General features: G+C 31.9%; 1 protein-coding gene across 1 annotated transcript in view; it reads left to right on the forward strand.

Moving 5' to 3' along the window:
• Nucleotides 1–605: 605 nt before the first annotated feature.
• LOC125063626 (reversion-inducing cysteine-rich protein with Kazal motifs) overlaps nt 606–19,801 on the forward strand; it is a 36,528-nt gene continuing 17,332 nt past the window's right edge. The window contains exons 1-3 of the mRNA XM_047670163.1: nt 606–769; nt 2,477–2,575; nt 7,161–7,216. Coding sequence (XP_047526119.1) covers nt 2,500–2,575; nt 7,161–7,216 — 132 coding nt within the window. The 5' untranslated portion in view covers nt 606–769; nt 2,477–2,499. The remainder of the gene's footprint in view (nt 770–2,476; nt 2,576–7,160; nt 7,217–19,801) is intronic.

Here is a 19,801-nt window from a genome sequence, read left to right on the forward strand (position 1 = left end):
ACTGCGAGTACTGTATAGTGCTCCCACTGTTCAAAAATATGTTCCGCTATGGACTGCAGTATACAGCCGCAGCGTCCTAGGGAAATATATGACGTCACAAATCCCCGCTATACTTCTACTGCGAGCACTGGCGTTTTCGAGGTAAGGTACTCGCAGTGCTTTGATCACGTGATCAATCAAAACCACTTGAATGCCTAACGGCTGATATAACTTACAGTTTAATAACAAACATTTAAAATTCTAATTAAAGAATTAGCTTGGACTAATTAATATAAGTTAATATAAGTTGAGTTATGATAAACAGACTTTTTCTAATTAAAAAATACTTACTTTCTTTGTAGTATTAATTCAATTGACAGTTAATATTAATATAGATTTTTTTAATGCGATAATACTCCAATAATAGTTTTTCTTGTTGAATTGAAAAACTTTGATGCACTCATTTGAAAACTGTGTCGAAAAACGAAGCTGACTAGTATACTGGACTGCGTTCCGTTTTAAATTGTAACCAGTATAGCTGGCTATAGAGAAACGGTTTCACAGTATACTAAATTGACGGTACTCTGTACAGTGGTCGCAGTGTATATCGGAACATACCCTTAGTAACGCGTGAATTTGGCGCGAGAAAGGTTGTCAGTGGAGTTAGGCTGGACTTGTAAAAGCGCGGGAATAGCAGTAGTTCACGTGTTTTGATTGTCTGTGCGTAAAGAGTGTATTGAAGTTATGTGACAGTTTTCTAGTGAAAATTAAATATTTGTTTTTATACAAGGTAAGATGGAAAGTAATGTACACAATATATCAATAAAGATAAGACGTGCGGGAGTAATTACATGAATACTGAACTAATAAGTGATAAGAAAGCGCTTAATAACCATTAAAAAAATTGGATAAACAGTTTCCAAGATCAGTTATTAGTGAGCATTATTAGTTTATATTTTATGAGAGAATATTCTTAACAGCATTTTAGGGAAATTCTAAAACTATGAACTACTTACAGGTATCTATTTATCTGGAATATAATTTTATATAAATTAAATGATTCCTGTGCTATAAATTAAGTAAAATATCCCAGGTATTTATTTCCCACGGGTTTTAGCATTGTTTATAAAAAGCAATTTCAAGTTAAAACATGCTCACAAATCTTTCTTTGTCGAACTTCGACATTTGGACTTGAAAGTTTTCCGAGTCTTAACCTTATTTATGTGAAAAGTTTTTTAAGGATAAGGATAACAATAATATATTCAAGCAATCTTTATTTAATTGATTCTTTGTATCTAGCGTGGAAAATTAAACAATAAAGAATTCCATAAGCATTCGACGTGGCAAACCTTTAAGAAGTTAGTAAGTAAATTAAATATTTTTATGAAAATGTACAGGCTTAAAAGTAGAACAGCGTTTGTGCCTTATAAATCAATTAAATAAACTAATATATTTAAGTTATTAAGCATTTTTATCTAATTTACTTAACTATGTATATTGAAAACGATTGAATTAAAAATAAGTAAAAAATATTTTTTTTTATATAATATATCATTTTAATGCTACCTATGTTTTCTGTGTATTTAATATAACAATATGTATGAGCTGGGTTTTACCTACTGGTAATCACCACGCAATATAAAATTAAAAGTTAATTAAAGTTGATTTTTTAACATCTAAAATCATAAATATTTTAACTTTAAGAAAATTGGCAAAAAAACAAATGGTTTTAAAACAGTAATTTATCATTTAGTTACATTCGGAACAGGTGCCCGGGTACAAGCCCCTTTTCAACGAGATTTATTGCCGGCTTACGAATTTTCCGCTAAAACAGCCTTTGCTACTTTACGTCGAGATTACATAAACAACCGCGATTTGGTAGTTTCTTAAATAAAACTTCCATCTCCATTCCTACTCGTGAATTAATAATTTATATTCATAGACCAAGACAATTCATAATATATTTATATTGTTTCAATAATTTCAAACTACGATATAATAATGTTTATTCGAAACCTATTAGGAGCAGCCATTTCATTCAAGTAGTGTAAATATTAGCATGACAAAGGCGAAATGAAAAATGTATACATTTGAGGAATGGGGGAAATGTTGTTCAATGTTTGAGTTCTCAATTCATTTGACATGAAATAATTTTTCGATAACAATAAACTTCTGCCGATGGCATATTTCATGCCTATATTTGTGAAATTTCGTTTGTTTCTTTTACATCATAGATTTTATATACATAAACTAGGTACACTTATTATTGTACGACTTTTTATCTTTAAAGATTAATGCTAATTTTATAAATTGTCACACAATAATAATTTAAAAGTGTTATTCTAACATGACTGAAAATTGGAATGTAATGGGATTTTCCTGTTTAAAAGCTGAATTATTTTAATTTACCTATGTTCTAGAAAATATGTATAGTTAAAGTAACGGTATAGATAATACGAAATATGTAAAGCTTATAAATAATTCGTTTTTATGGCAGATGTGTTGACGTCATAAGAAAGAATGGAGGTGCGGGGGACCCATTGGAGATGGAGGCTGATCTTTTCAGCACTTTCCCTGGCCTTTGCTAACTCACAAGGTAAGGTTTAAGTTTCTTTTCTTTCTCTATCAATCAATCATTTTTTTTGAATAACCTATTGTTGAAAATAATATAATCATATATCAATGCTTTACGCCATTTAAAGACAAAAGGTTCTTAAACTTGCTCGTTACTGGAATATGAAAGCTTTTGGCATACAAACCCTAGAACTATAAAATTAACATGCATAAAATTCATTATTTGTTATACAATTTATGCCATTTTGTGGGTAATAGCTCGATAAAGTCGAGTACATACCAACTTAATGGTTTGGGGTATTCTTCCCAGTGGTATCTACAATAGTACTATACATGTAAATATGTTTACACAAACCAACCACTTAAAAATGTGAACAAAGTTTAAGGCTCATGAATAATACAAATCCAAGATATTGTGCAATATGTATAGCGGTCTTCATTTCCCCTGAGCTACCAAAGTTTCCCTTCACAGCTTCCTTGCAAACTTTGCACATAAGCTCTATTAAGTTCCTGTTTAGTTATAAACATCGGTCCTTGTATTATGTATGTATATACATTTTTATTTGTCACACAAGATAAAATATATAATAAGTATCCATGATAAAACAATTGAAATTCACTGTGACCACGCACGCTCTAAAGCACGCGAAACGTCGGAAAAATTTAAAATTATGTAAAATAATTGTAAATTTATAATAATACAGAACTTCAATCCGGTAAAAAAGTGTTTTCCTTAATTAAAATTCATCTCAAACCATTGTATAAGTTAAGATTCTATTTTCTTAAATAACGTGTTATTTTAAATATTACATTCGCTTTTCTTGAATAACTGCATGTAATTTCAAGCTCCTTTTTTCCTGGGCAAGGGAAATAAACATATAGATATATATATACAAACATACTGTATATATTATGTAGAGTTTATGATAATAATAAATTCCTAAACGTACCCTTATATATATAATAGCCTTATATATAATATATATATATATATATAATAGAAGCAAACGCGACGATGTTGTTATTATGTTATTATTATTAATTAATTGACATGTGGAACATGGTGTAATGGTTGCAGCTCCTTACATACGTTGTGTAAAAAAAACATGAGAATTAAAAAAGTGGCGGAGAGTTTATTGCCAGTTCTTCTCTTCCGTTCTACGCCCTTGATTTGAGAACTGGCACTAAATGTAAAGTTAGAAGCATTTCATATACATTTCTTTTTTTTGACGTTCATTTTTTAAATGTAAACTACATTGATATGATTAAATGATTTTTTACTTTTAATTATTCTTCTTCTTTCTTTTAGTGCCTCTCCATTACTGGAGGTTGGCCGTCAGTATCTTGAAGCGTGTCTTGTCCTGTGCCACATGCAGCAACTCTTCCGCAGTTGAAATACCTGTCCATTCTCTAACGTTGCGAAGCCATGATTTCTTCCTTCTACCAACACGCCGTTTACCCTGGATTTTACTCATTATAATGAAAAAGTCTAATTTAATTATTAACACTACAGTAATTAAAGACGTAGTACGTAGTCATTATCACATATAAAAAGTACGCTAGACAGATTACAAACGAGATATGACTCCAAAATGGCGGCGATAAAATTGAAATTCAATAAAATGCACACATACGGAATATTCATAGATTTTCCTCATAAATCAATAATGAGAAACGGCCAATCGGCTAATTTATTTATCCGACGCGCACGTCCTGCTAATTAAGTCTTCAGCCGCAGTTAACAAATCGAATTTGTTGTACATCTGCATAATTTAATAGAATCTTTGTGATACTTAATTAGTCAGATACAGGGAGTATCTGATTGTCACAATAAAAGCCCGATCGAGTCCTGTAAAAAGAGTATTTTAAAATATAAATACTATTATTAGTATAGAAACATAATAATTTGACAGAATATTATTGAGTAAAGTTCAACGTTTTTGTGTTTACTTTATATAAATATTACACACATAGGTGTACATATATTATATATAAATAAATCAGTGGTGCTACAACCTCTTTAGGTCTTAAATATCTGAATCTGTTTCATGATCATTTTTAAATCTAATAGGCTTCAGTGCCTGACACACGCCGTCGACTTTTTGGGTCTAAGGCATGTCGGTTTCCTCACGATGTTTTCCTTCACCGTTCGAGCAAAATATGTTAAATGCGCACATAGAAAGAAAGTCTATTGGTACACAGCCGGGGATCGAACCTACGACCTCAGGTATGAGAGTCGCACGCTGAAGCCACTAGGCCAACACTGCTCATATTATATAAAGTAACTATTTTTACCCCGTTGTCGTTACAACTACGGATTTTGTAAACTGGTTCTGTTTTGCAAAATAAGAGAATTCGTAATTCGTATTTGCCCCTTTTATGTATATATTTTGAGGAATATTTATAAAATAGCGTGTATGGTTTCGATTTACAATCATGTGCTCGGTATTACTTAACCAATCTAGTAAGTTACGCCTTTTACTTCCACAATGTTTTGCGTAGGAGCAAAATACTACTTAAATAAAAATGTTATTTATCATTCACAAAGTGGTGTAACAACTAAAAGCTATTTGCACAAAGCTTAGATATTTGTATAACATAAGCTATTGAATGTCTGGGAACATTGAAAGGAATCACGACTCAACCCGCTTTTGAAAAAAGTTTCCATTTTTCTCGAACAAAAACGAGAACTTAAACACTGAAATGCATTATTTAAATGAGTTAAAGGACATTGACCAGATTGAGAAAAAGTTTCCTAATGGGGCAAGTTTATTTTCTTGCGACAAATTTACGAATTAGTTATCTTTATGATTTATAATTATAACGTTTTAGATTATAATTGTACATACAATATATGAATAGAATAATTGATGTTTCATTTTTAATTATTTTCTGTTTACCAATATTTTTCGTGAACAGAGTTCTTAAAAAAATTAAAAGATTTTGTGAAAAGAGTGTTGAACGATACTGATCAAAAGTTGCGGGCAATGATTGGTGACTGTAAAACATTAAAAAGATTATCCTGTATAAAAGTTATAATCTTAGCGTCCTAGACTTGGAGGTGTAATTTGGTTTAAACTAGATGCAAACTCGTTGCTATATTAAACTTTCTCTAAATTATTAATATCGATAGGAACGGAAATTGGTACTTTGATATAAGTTGTAGCAAAATTGCAAAGGTAATTTATTTTTAGTAGTTTGCGTAGTTTTAAATATGTACTTCTAATTCAATATCATTTAGATATGTACGTTATTTTTTCTTGCGAATATTAATAATTCTTAAAAAAAGAAACGAAAATTTGAAATTATATATGTAATTAAAAAAGCCTTTTACAAAGACAAAGTTTTAACTAAATTTTTGTCTAAAGAGCGTGTGACTCTTATCCTTTTGGTCATATGTTCGATCTCTGACCAATTGACTTTCTGTCGATACTTTTGCATTTAACACTAGCTCGTACGGTTATAAAAATTGTGAGGAAATCGGCGTGCCTCAGACCCAAAAAATCGACATAACGAGATGTGACAGACACAGAAGGCAGATCACTTACTTGCTTATTAGAAAAAGAAAATCACAATCACAAAGACCCAGATACCTTAAAGATTGTACCGCCACTAGTTTTTATTTTCTCTTCACAACACAAAATGTAATAACATTGTGCTACTAGTGCGCAGATATTTAAGTATTAATGAATCACAATGATTTTTTTAGGTTAGAATTACAAAAATGTTCTGTCATTTTACGTAACTTTAAAGCATTTAGTTTATCCTTTTTTTGTAAGTTACATTTATGAAGTTCATTTATCTAATAATAAAATATGCTAAGTATGAACAGTTAAATCATACCGAATAAATACACTTATAAATTCACCATCACAAATATATAATGCTAAAGTTTGTTGCAAGTAATCCCTGGTTAAGGAACTACTGAAGTTGCATTGTTTCTTAGTGACATAGTAACATTTGATTGGTAATAATAATTTCCGTTTCGAATAAACATGTGTATTATATATGTGTGTAGGATTGGTAGGTTAAGACTGATAAATATGATGTTAGTTTATAATACTAATCAACATCAGAAAATAAAGGCAAAAGATAAAAAAAATGGCAGAAAAAGTTGGAGGAGGCTTTCTCCCGAATGGGGGCCGCGTCTTAAAATATCATAATTGTATAAATCTTTCTTTTTTTATATGTGGATTAGTAAGCTTTATTTTTATTATTATTAACTTATACTGAGCGCAGTTGTACCTACTAAGTAAAATATAATCGTATAAACCACCTAAGTAATCAGACCGAAGACCACTTTGTTAATTGATGTTTATTGCTTGGCCTTAGAATTCGACATGTAATTTATTGATCAGTTTTCTAGACTTGCACGTAAATATCGATCTAAGACTGGTTGGTGTCTTCGCTTCACTTTTATCAAGTTAAGTAGGCATTGCTGAAAAATTCATTGATGCACTCGGGTTTTGGACTGGCCTTGAGTATTATATATTTATTTTTGTACATACATAATATTATTTTGAAATAACTTCTCATAGAATGCCTGGCTGAAACATCGTTTGCAATTTAAACACCGCTTGATATAAATATCTGATCCTTCTTTTCAGATATATCAGCGTGCTGTGATAAAGCTACGGGAACATGTCGAAGCGTTTGCGAAAAGGTAGGATTTTATTTATTGAAATGTTATATTGTAGGTTACTACTACTGCTTAAACGTTTGTTAACTTTGAGCCTAAATTGTGCTTATTATAGTATTTTTGGAGTCGATTTATAAATGTATTTTAGTGCTAATCCTACAGAAAAAAACGATTCTATACATGCTAAGAATTCTCATAAATATTTTATAGGCGTTAAGAATGTGATTAGCAAAAGATAAAATTCCCCCATGTCCTTACCTCAGCAAACACTTTCACGTACTAGGTTGACCAACGCCCACCCACCCTTAATCTAAAGATTTCTTCACCAACGTAATCTAAATCTACGAAAACCAGAGATATACCATATATATGGTTTTTGTAAGTTTCGTTACGAGTATGAAAAATAAACGAATAGTACTAAAAAAAACCCCTAGTACGTTTGCTATTAATTAAACGCGTTTAAAGATATTTAAATTAAAAATAATGAAATCAATTTATCTGCTCCGCCAAAGTTGAATCTTTCTCAATTGATATACCTATATATTCTTTAGATACATCTCAAAGTTTTCATTCGGAAGCTTAATTGACTAATTAAGTGGATTTATTACTTCCGAAACTTCTTTAGGAGTTATTTTTAACAGTAGCGTAAGGTCATTCAATATTTACAATACGATCTTTGCTTTTATTGAATCTTTGATCTATCAAGAATACGAATATTATTGATATTATCTTGTGATATATTTCTAGTTTAAGAGTTTAGTTGTATCTTTTATACTTCGTAGCAGCTCTACGAAGTTTTATCTAAGAAAACCTAAAGTTTACTACGACTCTAGAATTTGCGTAGGATTTTTCCAAATACATATCACAAATCCAATAACAGACAACAAACCAAATCAAAAACAAGATTCTTTCATCTCTCATTATTTACGTGATACCAAGTTCCATTTTCTAATGCACAATTTAGAATCTTGTCTTAAGTACTGTAAAGTACCTATGTTACATTCAGTTATAAATAGTTTAACAGCTCTAAGACTAGATATCAATTTGATAGGTCTAGAATAAGAGCCTAAATTTAGAAAATTAGAACATGTTTTTCGGTTAAGAAGAAACTTCTCAATATTAAAATGGTTTGTAAAATGATGTTCGGATCTCGGGCTATAGGAGTAGATGCCGTCGAATCGTGGTTAATCAAGACTCCTGTCACACGCCATAGTATTCTGAGAAGGCGCGTCGACTGAATAAAGGAAAATTATTAAATCATGTAAGCGGACCCAGGAGTTATGCTTATATTTAATTCTCTCTCGTTAGAGGCGTGACGTTTGCTTCCTGTCTGAACCGTTGTTTGAATTTCAAAGCTTTCCAATTGTGCTTGGTAAATGATGATTAAATTCGTTTAATTGCCCGTTAATCGCAGTATTTGCAGGTTATTAAAGAAAAATAGATTTTTTGATATATATTTTTTAATATACAATAATACGATATGTTTTTTTTCTTATTAAGGCACTTACATACCGATAAAATATTTCGTTTCCAAGTAAGATTGTCTTCTAGTGTGCCTAGAAACTTGATACGACTACTAATAACTAGTAAGGTTAATTCAATATATTCTACTTATATACCTCCCTAATAAGTCTTAGCCCATTTCGAAATGTTTCGGGTCGCAGTAGTTCATCAGTTACCATCTCGTAGAACATAATCTGTGGATATGACGGGCATTTATGGCTTATGTCCCAATAGGGTTAAATGGTTTAATGAAGAGCAACAAGCGGTCATTTGTTAAAGGACAGTTTAAATTGTTTTGATTAAGCGCGGTCTAAAAATTGTTTGTTTTAGGTACATGTTATAGTTAGAACAAGACAAGCGAAGTACATATTTTAGAAATAAAACGTGGCGATGACGTCAGCACCACATTTTGTTTGTACATGTACGATAAGAAATGTCTGCCAATATTTACAATTTCAAAGCTACTAATTTGCACTGGAAACTGTACATTTTAGTTTGAAGCGCTTACGTCATTATAGAAAATAATATATTATATGTTCTCTATTTAGATTTACTTTCGAATAGAATATAAAATGTGTACCTTACAAAATATTGCCAAATATTCATACATTTGCTAGTCTTGAATTCCGTCAAAGCTGGGCATACTTTTAGAAAACCCATGACGATATAAATTACATAATATTACGTTTTTTAATAATACGTTCGTAGATTTTGTATAGAATACACCAATCAACTTCATTAAGATTACTCTGACTTGCCCGTAGCAATTACATATTTTTATTTTGCATAGCTAATCGGGGCTTTGTTGGAAAATATTCTAGAATATACATTCTATTCCTTAAATATATTTGACAAGTCTGTTGTAACACGGACTACTAATAACAAGGTTTCTATGATAACCATACATTGCTATGTTGATAGTTGGACAATGTATATTTATTCACTATACATACTGTGAGTGTACTCTATTTAAATTCTAATAGCTTCTTCAACTGTTCACAAGATATTTATCAGATGCACTTTGTCTCCATAAAGGGTCGGCGTTAGTGAATATTTATCGTGTTGTTTCGCTAAACATATATTATGTAAACTAATAATTTTAGTACAGTTTAAAGTATTTATATTAATAAAACCAATAAAATAAAAACTAAGCCTCTAAAATATCTGAAAAAGCATCAGTATCTTATGTAATGTAGCCCTAAAATTTAACTTTAAATATATTAAATTGTTTGTGGTACCAAAACATCAAGCAAGCGTATACTCTATGTATAACCATGATATGGTATTCGGGTATAGGCTGCTTATGACGTATGTTTAGTCTATACTTAGCTATGGAATTATAGTTTGGGGAAATTCAGTCGTAGAAAAAGGGTATTTAAGGCTCCAAAAAATGTATTAGAGCCATTGGTGGAGCAAACTATCTTGATAGTTGCGTAACTTTGTTAAAGAAGCTCAATTGTATCTCTTCCCTATGTATATTTTAGAAATGTCCTTATTCGTTCACAAAAACATACATATTTTTTAGTCAACGGGAATAAATATCTGTCGAAGTAGACATGTGGAGAAATTGGCTGTGCCAAAAATGTATCTGGAATTGTATAGGAAAAAACACCTTTTGTATGACAATCAAGATTTATAATAATTTACCAACAAACATTAAAAGATCTTCCTGCTAGAGTTTTTAAAAATCGATGTATGTAAGTACCTACTACTTTTGTAAAAAATATATTATTCTCTAAATGATATTTTGCGTGAAACATTATAATATATGTGATAATATATGTTAATAATGTGATTTTTTATCACTTCAAATCTCAACTCATGTTGTAAAATGTAAAATTCCTTTTAAGTCAAATTTGCACGCCATTATGTGTGGCAGAATATGCGAACTTTAGATTGTACCACCATAACTATATCCAGTGCTTCCAAAAGGAGACAAGGGCGCCCTAGGATAGGTGGATATAAGATGGCCATGGTAAAAAGAGTGTGCATGGCCAAGTAGAGAAAGAAATCCATACAGAGGTTTGGAAAAAGATAGAGAAGCATTTCATTTATTTTATTTATATATGTACTATATATATTGGAAATAAATATTTCCAATTAATTGATTGGAGATAAACAGGCTGAATTATTATTATTATTATTAATCAACCTTTAAATTCGTAGTCACAATCCAAAGCCTTAGAGGAATGAAACTACGAATTACCTGAGCCAAGAGATGACTTAAAACATGGTATTTAATTAAAAATGTTACAGCTGAACATTGTTTCGTTGTTCGTACACGCTTACTTCACTAATGAAGCCTTTTCTAAATTAAGGAAAGAGCGTGCGAATGAAATTCAGACAAATTCTTCTATCATGCTCGTAACTCGTGCTAGGATTTATGTAGTGGAAGCGGGCTGAAACATTATGGCTGATTGTACACAAAGCGTCTTATAAACGCTTAGAATTTGGATATTATTAACAGTTAAAATCCGATTTTGTTTACAAATATCTATGGATGAGTCATTTGTAAATGTTAAGTGCAGTGTAAATTCTTTATAACGAATTGCAAGGGACCGAGCATTTTTATTCCTTATAGGGGGTAGAATTAATATATTAGGGTATTTGGTTAGACCAAATAAATTAAACTATTTTTTACGTTATAAAGAGTTTTCGTTATAATAAATGACGTTATAAAGACTTTACACTGTATTTATCATATTGCATTGAAAGACAAAGAGTAGTGTCAGCCTAGTGGCGTGTTACTGTCTACCCTGAGGTAGTAGGTTCGAATAGTTGACGACGTGTATCAGCTTCCTGAAAAGCGGATCAAAGAAAAACAAAAACAGGCTTTAAACGGTTTGTAAAGCCAATGGTTTTTTTAAAGACTAAACGTGTTACACCACCTATTTCCCCAGAGATGGCATTTACTATACCACGAAATATCATGTCAAAAAGCTCACATACTTACAAAAAGCAAACATCAGTATATTCCAACGGCAACAATTATTAAATATTTGTATGAAATAAAATCGTGTATAAGAAACTTTACAAGATGTGCTGCGAAAAACATATTGCCCATAACTGCTCGTATCTAGTGCACAGTAGCTTGTAAACATTGAGATAATGTGTTTGTTAACACATGTTCATTGCAAACACGATATACAATTCGTTCGTTATTTGATAAAAGCTTTGGATACTCTTAACTCCTGCTTAGACATTATTCTATTAAATAGAATACAAAAATAACTAAAACTTTCCTCTCATAGGGAGCGCTCAAGTATTACGTAACGAATTTGTGCTGAGGGGGGGGGGGTCTTGTAAAACGTTACAAGATGTTACAGGGGTGGAAAGGGGGTGTTTAAACAACGCGTTTCGAAACATTGTTTTAAATAATTAACGCGATTTTTCTGGGGGGGGTGGAGGTGCCGAAAAACGTTACCGCGCATTACTTATACTAACTTGCGTTAGTATCCATATTTAAAATAGAATCGAAATAATAAACTAATTAAATTTACGAAATCAATCATCGATTTGTGGTCGTGTGAGGTCTTAAAAGTATAATTTAAAAAACTTACAGATAATAAAATTTAAGAACTATCATAACTTTTTTAATATCCTGAATACCAAGTAGGTGCTATTCATAAACGTGACTTACATTTTAAATAGCCATTTCCGATGTTTTATCATACAGCATTGGAGGGGTATGAATCATGATTATTTTTAAATTGATTGAATAATTTCTTCTTTAATATGCAATTCTATAAATTTATTTTACTATACTTAACAATAATTAGGGTGAGATTCAGAAACAAAGACCGGACTATGACTCTCAATAAATCATCTCTGTATATCTAAATTCAATTCAATTCAGTCAATTTGTGCCCTTCTTTTTGTGTTGATGTATATGTATGTTGGTTGTTCATTATCGTACCTATTAGTCTGAAATCGGTACCGCTACAAACTCTTTGTTAAATCAAAATTTATATTAAATCTTATTTCATTTGAGTAAAGTTGGCACACTCACGGTATTTGTTGTAAAAATAATTCATACCATTTATAATGTAGGTGTTTCACCGGCTAGTTCAAAGTGTGCGGTCCCCTTTGATGTTTGGCCATACGTGCGACATTGACGTGATGTCCAAAATTAGTTTGCATATTGGTTTACTTGCAATATTTATTGCATAACTTCCTTATACATATTAAGTCTGTGTATCTATGTTTTATATATATTTATATATATATAAGATGAAACTGAATACCGATAAAAGCCTTTATTTATAGAAAATTATAAGATGTTGTAATTTGAAAAGGTTCAACATTTGTGATAATTATAATGTTCTTAATCTATTCAAATGTATTTTCCTTTAACTTCTGTTATACACTAGCAATGTCTGATGTCATTATAATAAATAATTAACTTTATACATAACAAAACATGGTTGTGTGGAAATTGATCTGACGCTAGACCCCACACTAAGGAGCCTGTGTTGTGACTTATCGGTGACTAGACTACAGCCTTGAGATTCTGTAACTCACTTTTCGAACTCTCACTGCGGTTTTCGCAGCGGCGGTCGCGATCAAATCAGTCGTGAAGCAGTCATTTTACGATTTCGCATTCTGATAAACAATAAACTACTACTACAAGCTCCTTCCTTATATAGTAAGTTACAGAATCGCAAGGCAGCACTGGCGTGGTAGATACATGGTCCATGTTTAAATTAAAGTGATATATGTATAATACTCGTACGCACAAAATTAAAATTGATGTACGTAGGTCATGTTTGAATGGCTAAGTCGTCAATAGGTGTCTAATTTCAGTTAAATCTTGAAAATACTATTCTACGAATACTAGCCCAGGAAGCTACCAATTCTCAAAATTACATTAAAAATCAAATCTCATTCCGATAACAAGCCACGATGCCTATATCCGAGAATTTCTGTCAATTGTTTATTCGGTTTTACGACGTGACAATGACAAAGTACGTGAAACCCCATGACGGGATTCGAGAATGATTTGAAATCCGGGGTCGGAGAATGATTTGGAATCCGTTCATCGCTCATTCAGATCACGTAGCCTCTACTTTAGGCGGTTTACCCCAACTTGACGTTTTCGCTCTCTCATTTTGGTACATCAATCGGTATTTGTGCACGTTCAGCCAAAATTATTATTCCGGAGTGGTTCCCAATCTTTTATTAGATTTCCTTATGTGTTGAATTGAAAATATAGATGGAAAAAGTAACTATATGTAACTAGCCACGTATGCAGTAGCTACTTTGTAGGTATATACCCAAAGGGCCAGCCTTTGGGTATATATCGCTATTAGCTTCATTACTATGAATTAACGTTTGGTACCTATATGTTGAATTCTCTTCTTTGAAATACTAAATCCCGGAATCCTTTTCACGGTTTTAAATAAACTTGCATGTCAACATTATTTTTAAACAAAAAAAAATAGTTGTTAATATATGCGACCCGTTCCAGACCGTATACAATGCTATATTTTGACCGCAGTATTCCCCTTTTAAGTTGCGAAAACAAACTTATGCGCCGGAGACTCAAAGTGAGTTAAAATAGACATTTGAAGCCCTTTCATGTCACGTCCGTCTGACCGGCGACTTATTTCTGTCGTATTAAGATTCTTTTAACACCTCACCTAACGACTATTATGGATTTTAAGTTTAAACTCTTGCACGCAGGATGCTCCTTATAGTGGATGGTTAGGTAATATAAACAATGAAAAGATAAACTTTTTAAAGCTGTTTACGTAAGTTTTTTAAAAAATGTTTACAATACTTAAAATATTGTGAATAAAAATAGGAAATTAAACTGTATAATAAAATTAGAAACTGAGCAATTTATATTGCTCAGTTTCTAATTACCTACCTTTTGAATTATTATGGTTAATTTTTTGTGAGATACATTTTATAAATACTGAAAAAACGGGATTTCTCGGAAAAAGGGATTTGTTTTGAGCTATTACAATGCTGAAAATAATACTTGGCAAGTTGTTCACAAAAAGATGTCGTAAACGCATTATCGTGCTTATCGCTTCTTAGAAATGCTAGTGAGAAGAGAATGACGAAAACTCGGTCAAAGGGTATCCTAGACGCCACTTACTTAAACTGAGAGATAAGAATATTATGTGTTTAGAACAACTATTTCTGTTATCATTAACAAACACAAAAAATACATACTCAAGACAGTAAAAGCTGCTAAAACACATACTACGCCTGATTATTTAATGACGACAACTCGGTAAATAACTTCAGAACATTGGAATATCTTTTTTGTTTTTTATGAAAACCTTTTAGTATTTTTTTAATAGACGTATTATAAGTTAATAAGATTAGTGTTTACGGTATAGAAATCGCAATGCCACGAAGAAATGCTACCAGCATATAGGGCACTCTTTCACGTGGAAAATTAAAAAAAATATACTATAGTATTTTATTTTTGTTTTTATGTACAGCGTAGTAGAACAATAACAGTCATCAATTCTAAAGCAGCTCGCTTACAAACTTAATATTTATTTCATAAATTGTTCAATTATTCACCAATATTACTGCAATGATATATTATTTTATGCTATTGTTTTCTTAGATCTAGGAGTAAATAAAGAAACAATGGAGTGAAACAAAATATTGTTGTGATGTGTTTAAAAGATATTCCATGTCAACACGGACTGAGCTCATTAATCACTTCTTGTCACTTTGAAGGGTGACGTTTGGAGATAAACTCCATACGACAAAGCGACTATATTTCGGGTTAAGTAAATAAAATTCTGGTATCTAGGGAATAGAGATGGTTCACTAATCATTAGTTTATGGCAACAAAGGGTTTTCTGTGAAAAGCAAAGTACTCACTTGATTGTGACTTATTCAAGTCAGAAACACCAAATATCTAAAATGTTTCCTTTCAGTTCTTCTTTTTGGTTTCTTTGGTTCCGCTAAATGAAGATATGCAGTCTCGTAAAAGTCTACCCCAGTCATAAATTAGCGCTGTACTGAGAGTACTCGTGAATCTCTTTAATTGTTTTCACTTGTATATTTAGTACCATTTAGATGTTATATGGTGTCTCACGTGCATAGAGATTATATTATTCTTTTGTATCGGTACTAAAACAGAACTGGCATAGAAACAGTGGCGTAACTATACCATCTGGTGGAGAGGGGAGTGGTGGCAAATTCGTTTGGTGGGATTTTTACCCTATCAGTAAAAATCGTCACGTTGTACTCAGTATAATTTTAATTCGAGATTTTCAGCGTACTCAATTACACGTTGTATATGTCCCACTAATGGCCATAGGCCTCCCTCTCCCTCTTTTAGGCGAGAGGGAATGGTCCGTAGTCTCCACGCTAGCCCAATGCGTATTGGAGACTTCACATTCATCCACAGAACATAATATCTCTTGGGCAGGGGCCTTCTTCGGTCGGGGGACCGTGGCATCTTGCCAGCCCTGCCAACCTATTGTTACGCCACTGATTAGAAAACAACATTATTGCAAAAAGAAGCAACATCATCATTGATTTTTACTATGTTATCGAGTTTTGCGTACTATAGCGTCGATGCGCAGCCGGGATTCGAAAGTACGACCTCAGTTTAGAATTGAATTTCGGCAGGCTTAAAATATGACTAAGAGGCAAATCCTGTTGCTTAAAGAGAGTTTATGCAAGAGTGTTCCGGGACGGATTAAAATAGTTAAACCCTAAACAAGCTTCACCATAATTTAACAAAGGATTAAATACTTAAAACCCATTTGTTTGAATAATTCTAAGCATTACGCAAATAGTATATTTTGGGATCGCAAAGTTGCGATAAAAAAACAGACTTCTGAATTTTTCTTTGATCTCCGTTTTTTCGTAAATGTAGATTTTATAAAACGATGAAATACCGAAACGCTTGACCTCGTACAAACGAAATAGTTCATCATCTAATTATACAGCAGGAATAATTTACAAAGAGACATCAAAGCAATGGCAGCGCCATTTGATTCTGTCCTTTGATTATACAGCTAACATTTGCTTCGACCGATAGAGCAAAATGACAAATGAATAGGGTTGTGTAATTATGATATTAATTTCAATGAGCACTTGATCATAGAGTATAGACAAAATTGCCAACTATTATTGTGTTCTTAATTGTTTGGCTATGTTCGTACCCATAGCATATTTATTAGTATTATTTGCCAATGATTGAAATTGCTGCATCTATTGCGAATAGTTGCTTTTATGAGAGCTAACCCACGTAACGTTTTTTACCCACTCAAGCTTTTATTGCCTTTTCGATATTAAAACGAGTATTTGTAGTTTTTTTTTAGTTTTTGTACGACGCAGAGTTGTGTAAAGACCTCTGGAGCATCAGAAAGACATTTCTGTATATATTGGCAAAGTGCCTGGTCTAAAATCAATATTTTTAGGCAAGTGAATAGCCCTGTGCGTACCGACTTATCAATTATTGTTTCCCTGGGAATCGAATCTGAGACCTGTATTATACGACATGTGTCTATAGCTGTGCACTTAGATTTGAAGTGGATAATTAATAGTTAAATATGCATTATACACAGTCTTTATGGTACTCTAATTAATTATTATCACAGGGGACATTTTTATTTTAAACATTCCCACGCTGTGATATCACAGAATTGATATTTGAAGCATATTGCTTGGTAATATAAATATTCTAAAGACCATTCATGCATCACTTGTAAATTGTAATACTCGACTAGAGCTTTCAGTCCGTTCAAAGTTCCATAGATTGTAGAGCAACAAATTTAAGATAACGTGAAACGAAACGCATTCTATAACGATGTGTATATATCGAAATATCCCTTCGTTTTTTTTCAATACAATTATTTCATATACGTGACAATTAATTATATTACTAGCCCTAACCGTTCTATCTGTAGGTAGAGTAGCAATGATTACAGCCGGCAGTCACTAAACTATTTACAGCATACACTCCGAAGCTTTTTATTGTGTCAAGTGAAACTCCTTTGTGTTTAAATTAATAATTAATTGAGAATGGAAGATTTTTCCTTTTCGGCTCTTATGAAGTCAATTTCATTAAATAATTTTTAATTGAAAGGTTTTTTCGTATAAAACAGACAATATGCAATATTCACTGTAGCATGTGAACCATTCTTCGTTTTCAGTTTCAGAATTGCATAGTTCAATCTGCTGGAAATATGAAACGATTTTTATGGCTTTTGATAAAAGGTTTTGTTTACAGTGTTATCAATCAAATTGATTTGTTTTTACTTCTGTTAGTAACAGTGATTACTTACAAGTATTTTTGTAATAATGTATTAAGGTTTCATTCGGGATTCACACGCAAAATATTATATAGATAAGAAGTTATTTTATTTTTCTCACTGTGGTTGCCTAGAAGAGATCGCTCGAAGCAATAAGGCCGCAAGTTGCTCTGCTTTTTATTTAATTATGACAATTGTATTATATTTCTGTATATGCAACAAAGTGTTAAACAAATAAATCAAATAATACATAAATATTGTTTTGAAATAAACAGAAATAACTCAATAATATCCTACCCAAAACATCAACTTTTCTACCATGGCTGAGTAAGAGAGCTATCCATTATAGTACTTACAATTAACTCAAAATCTATTCTATGGATTAACATCTTCGTACAATCGATATGGTTTTTAACCCATTGTTCAGTTTTTGTTTGGTTTTGAGACATTTTCAGTTAGTTCTTGATATATTCTAAAATATAAAATTCCATATTGAATGCACTTGAGTGCCAAAAGAATTAACTCGTTAACTTCTATCATCTATGCAGAGGCCAGAGAGCAAGTGGTCTGCGCCCGGAACCGTAATAGATTCATTGTCTTGCTTGTGTCACAGGCACGGGTCGTTGTCCTTTATCTTGGCTTTGATTTCCCAATGTATGACATTAAAGTAGAAAAAGTTTTGAACGGATACTTTTTCCTGTTTAATTGCAGACATTGAAACTGATGTCATGATCTTTATTTAATAAAAATGTCTTTAAGATAGAAACGAATAGGCACAAAATGTAATTTAAAATAAAAAATAAAAAATTCTTTAAATGATTACAGCCTCCTAGTTTACAAAAAATCCAAGTTTAATTCGTCCGATAGATTCGTTTTTCGAGAATATTTTACAATTCATCACATCCATACATAGCATTATACGAATAAAACCTTTAAAAGACAATACAAAAGCATATCTTCGTAATGTTAACCAACAGGATGTCAATCGAATCTATTCAAAACCGCATCCGTTAGGATTTGTTGTGTAAATAGTTCCTGGAATAAGTGGCAGATGCAAGCCACGTCCACGGGACGCGTTGATGTCAATTGTCAACCCCCGATTGTTTCAATAATCTAGTGAATCGATAAGTCTTCACATTTATGCGTCTGAACAGCTTTTTAATCTTAATATATATAAATTAAACGTCACGTTGTTTGTCCGCTATGGACTCCTAAACTACTAAACCGATTTCAATCAAATTACGTGTGCAGTTGATCTAACTTAAAAGATGGGAGCTTACAACTCAATTTATATCCGCAATATTATTGTATTGCAAATTATCTGTTTATTATTTGACAGTCACAATTCTAACAGATGGCGCTGTGTTGAAAGTACCAACGTTTCACATTAGCTACAATTTAATGACATAACCACCAAAAAGCATGGTGGTCTTCATGACTGGTGTTCTCCTACCGTTTCCCTCGAATAGTTTACTATATAATATAACAAAATTTTTAGCCACAGCAACGCTTGGCCAAGTCTGCTAGTAAGTATATTATATTTTTTAAACGAAAGTTTCTTATAAAGTTTCTTATAATATAATATCTTAAAAACTTGTACTTTGTTTGTTGTATTGACACTATCGGTTAAAGCCACTTCATTTAAGTTGAGTATTAGTTGGTATACTCGTAGATACCCCCTCATACCAAACAGATACGACAGAACACTTTTTATTCTGTCACCAATGACAAATGGTTGGCGCGGATTGAATAATAAAATTTCGAATACATATAGCAGTAATAAAAATGCAGATTTTTCCAGAGTAGGATAGGGGTGCATTGTATAGATAAAAGACGCATCTATGAATACAATAAACAAATATTTTAGATT

Source organism: Pieris napi, chromosome 3, assembly GCF_905475465.1.
Source record: "Pieris napi chromosome 3, ilPieNapi1.2, whole genome shotgun sequence".
NCBI lineage: Eukaryota > Metazoa > Arthropoda > Insecta > Lepidoptera > Pieridae > Pieris > Pieris napi.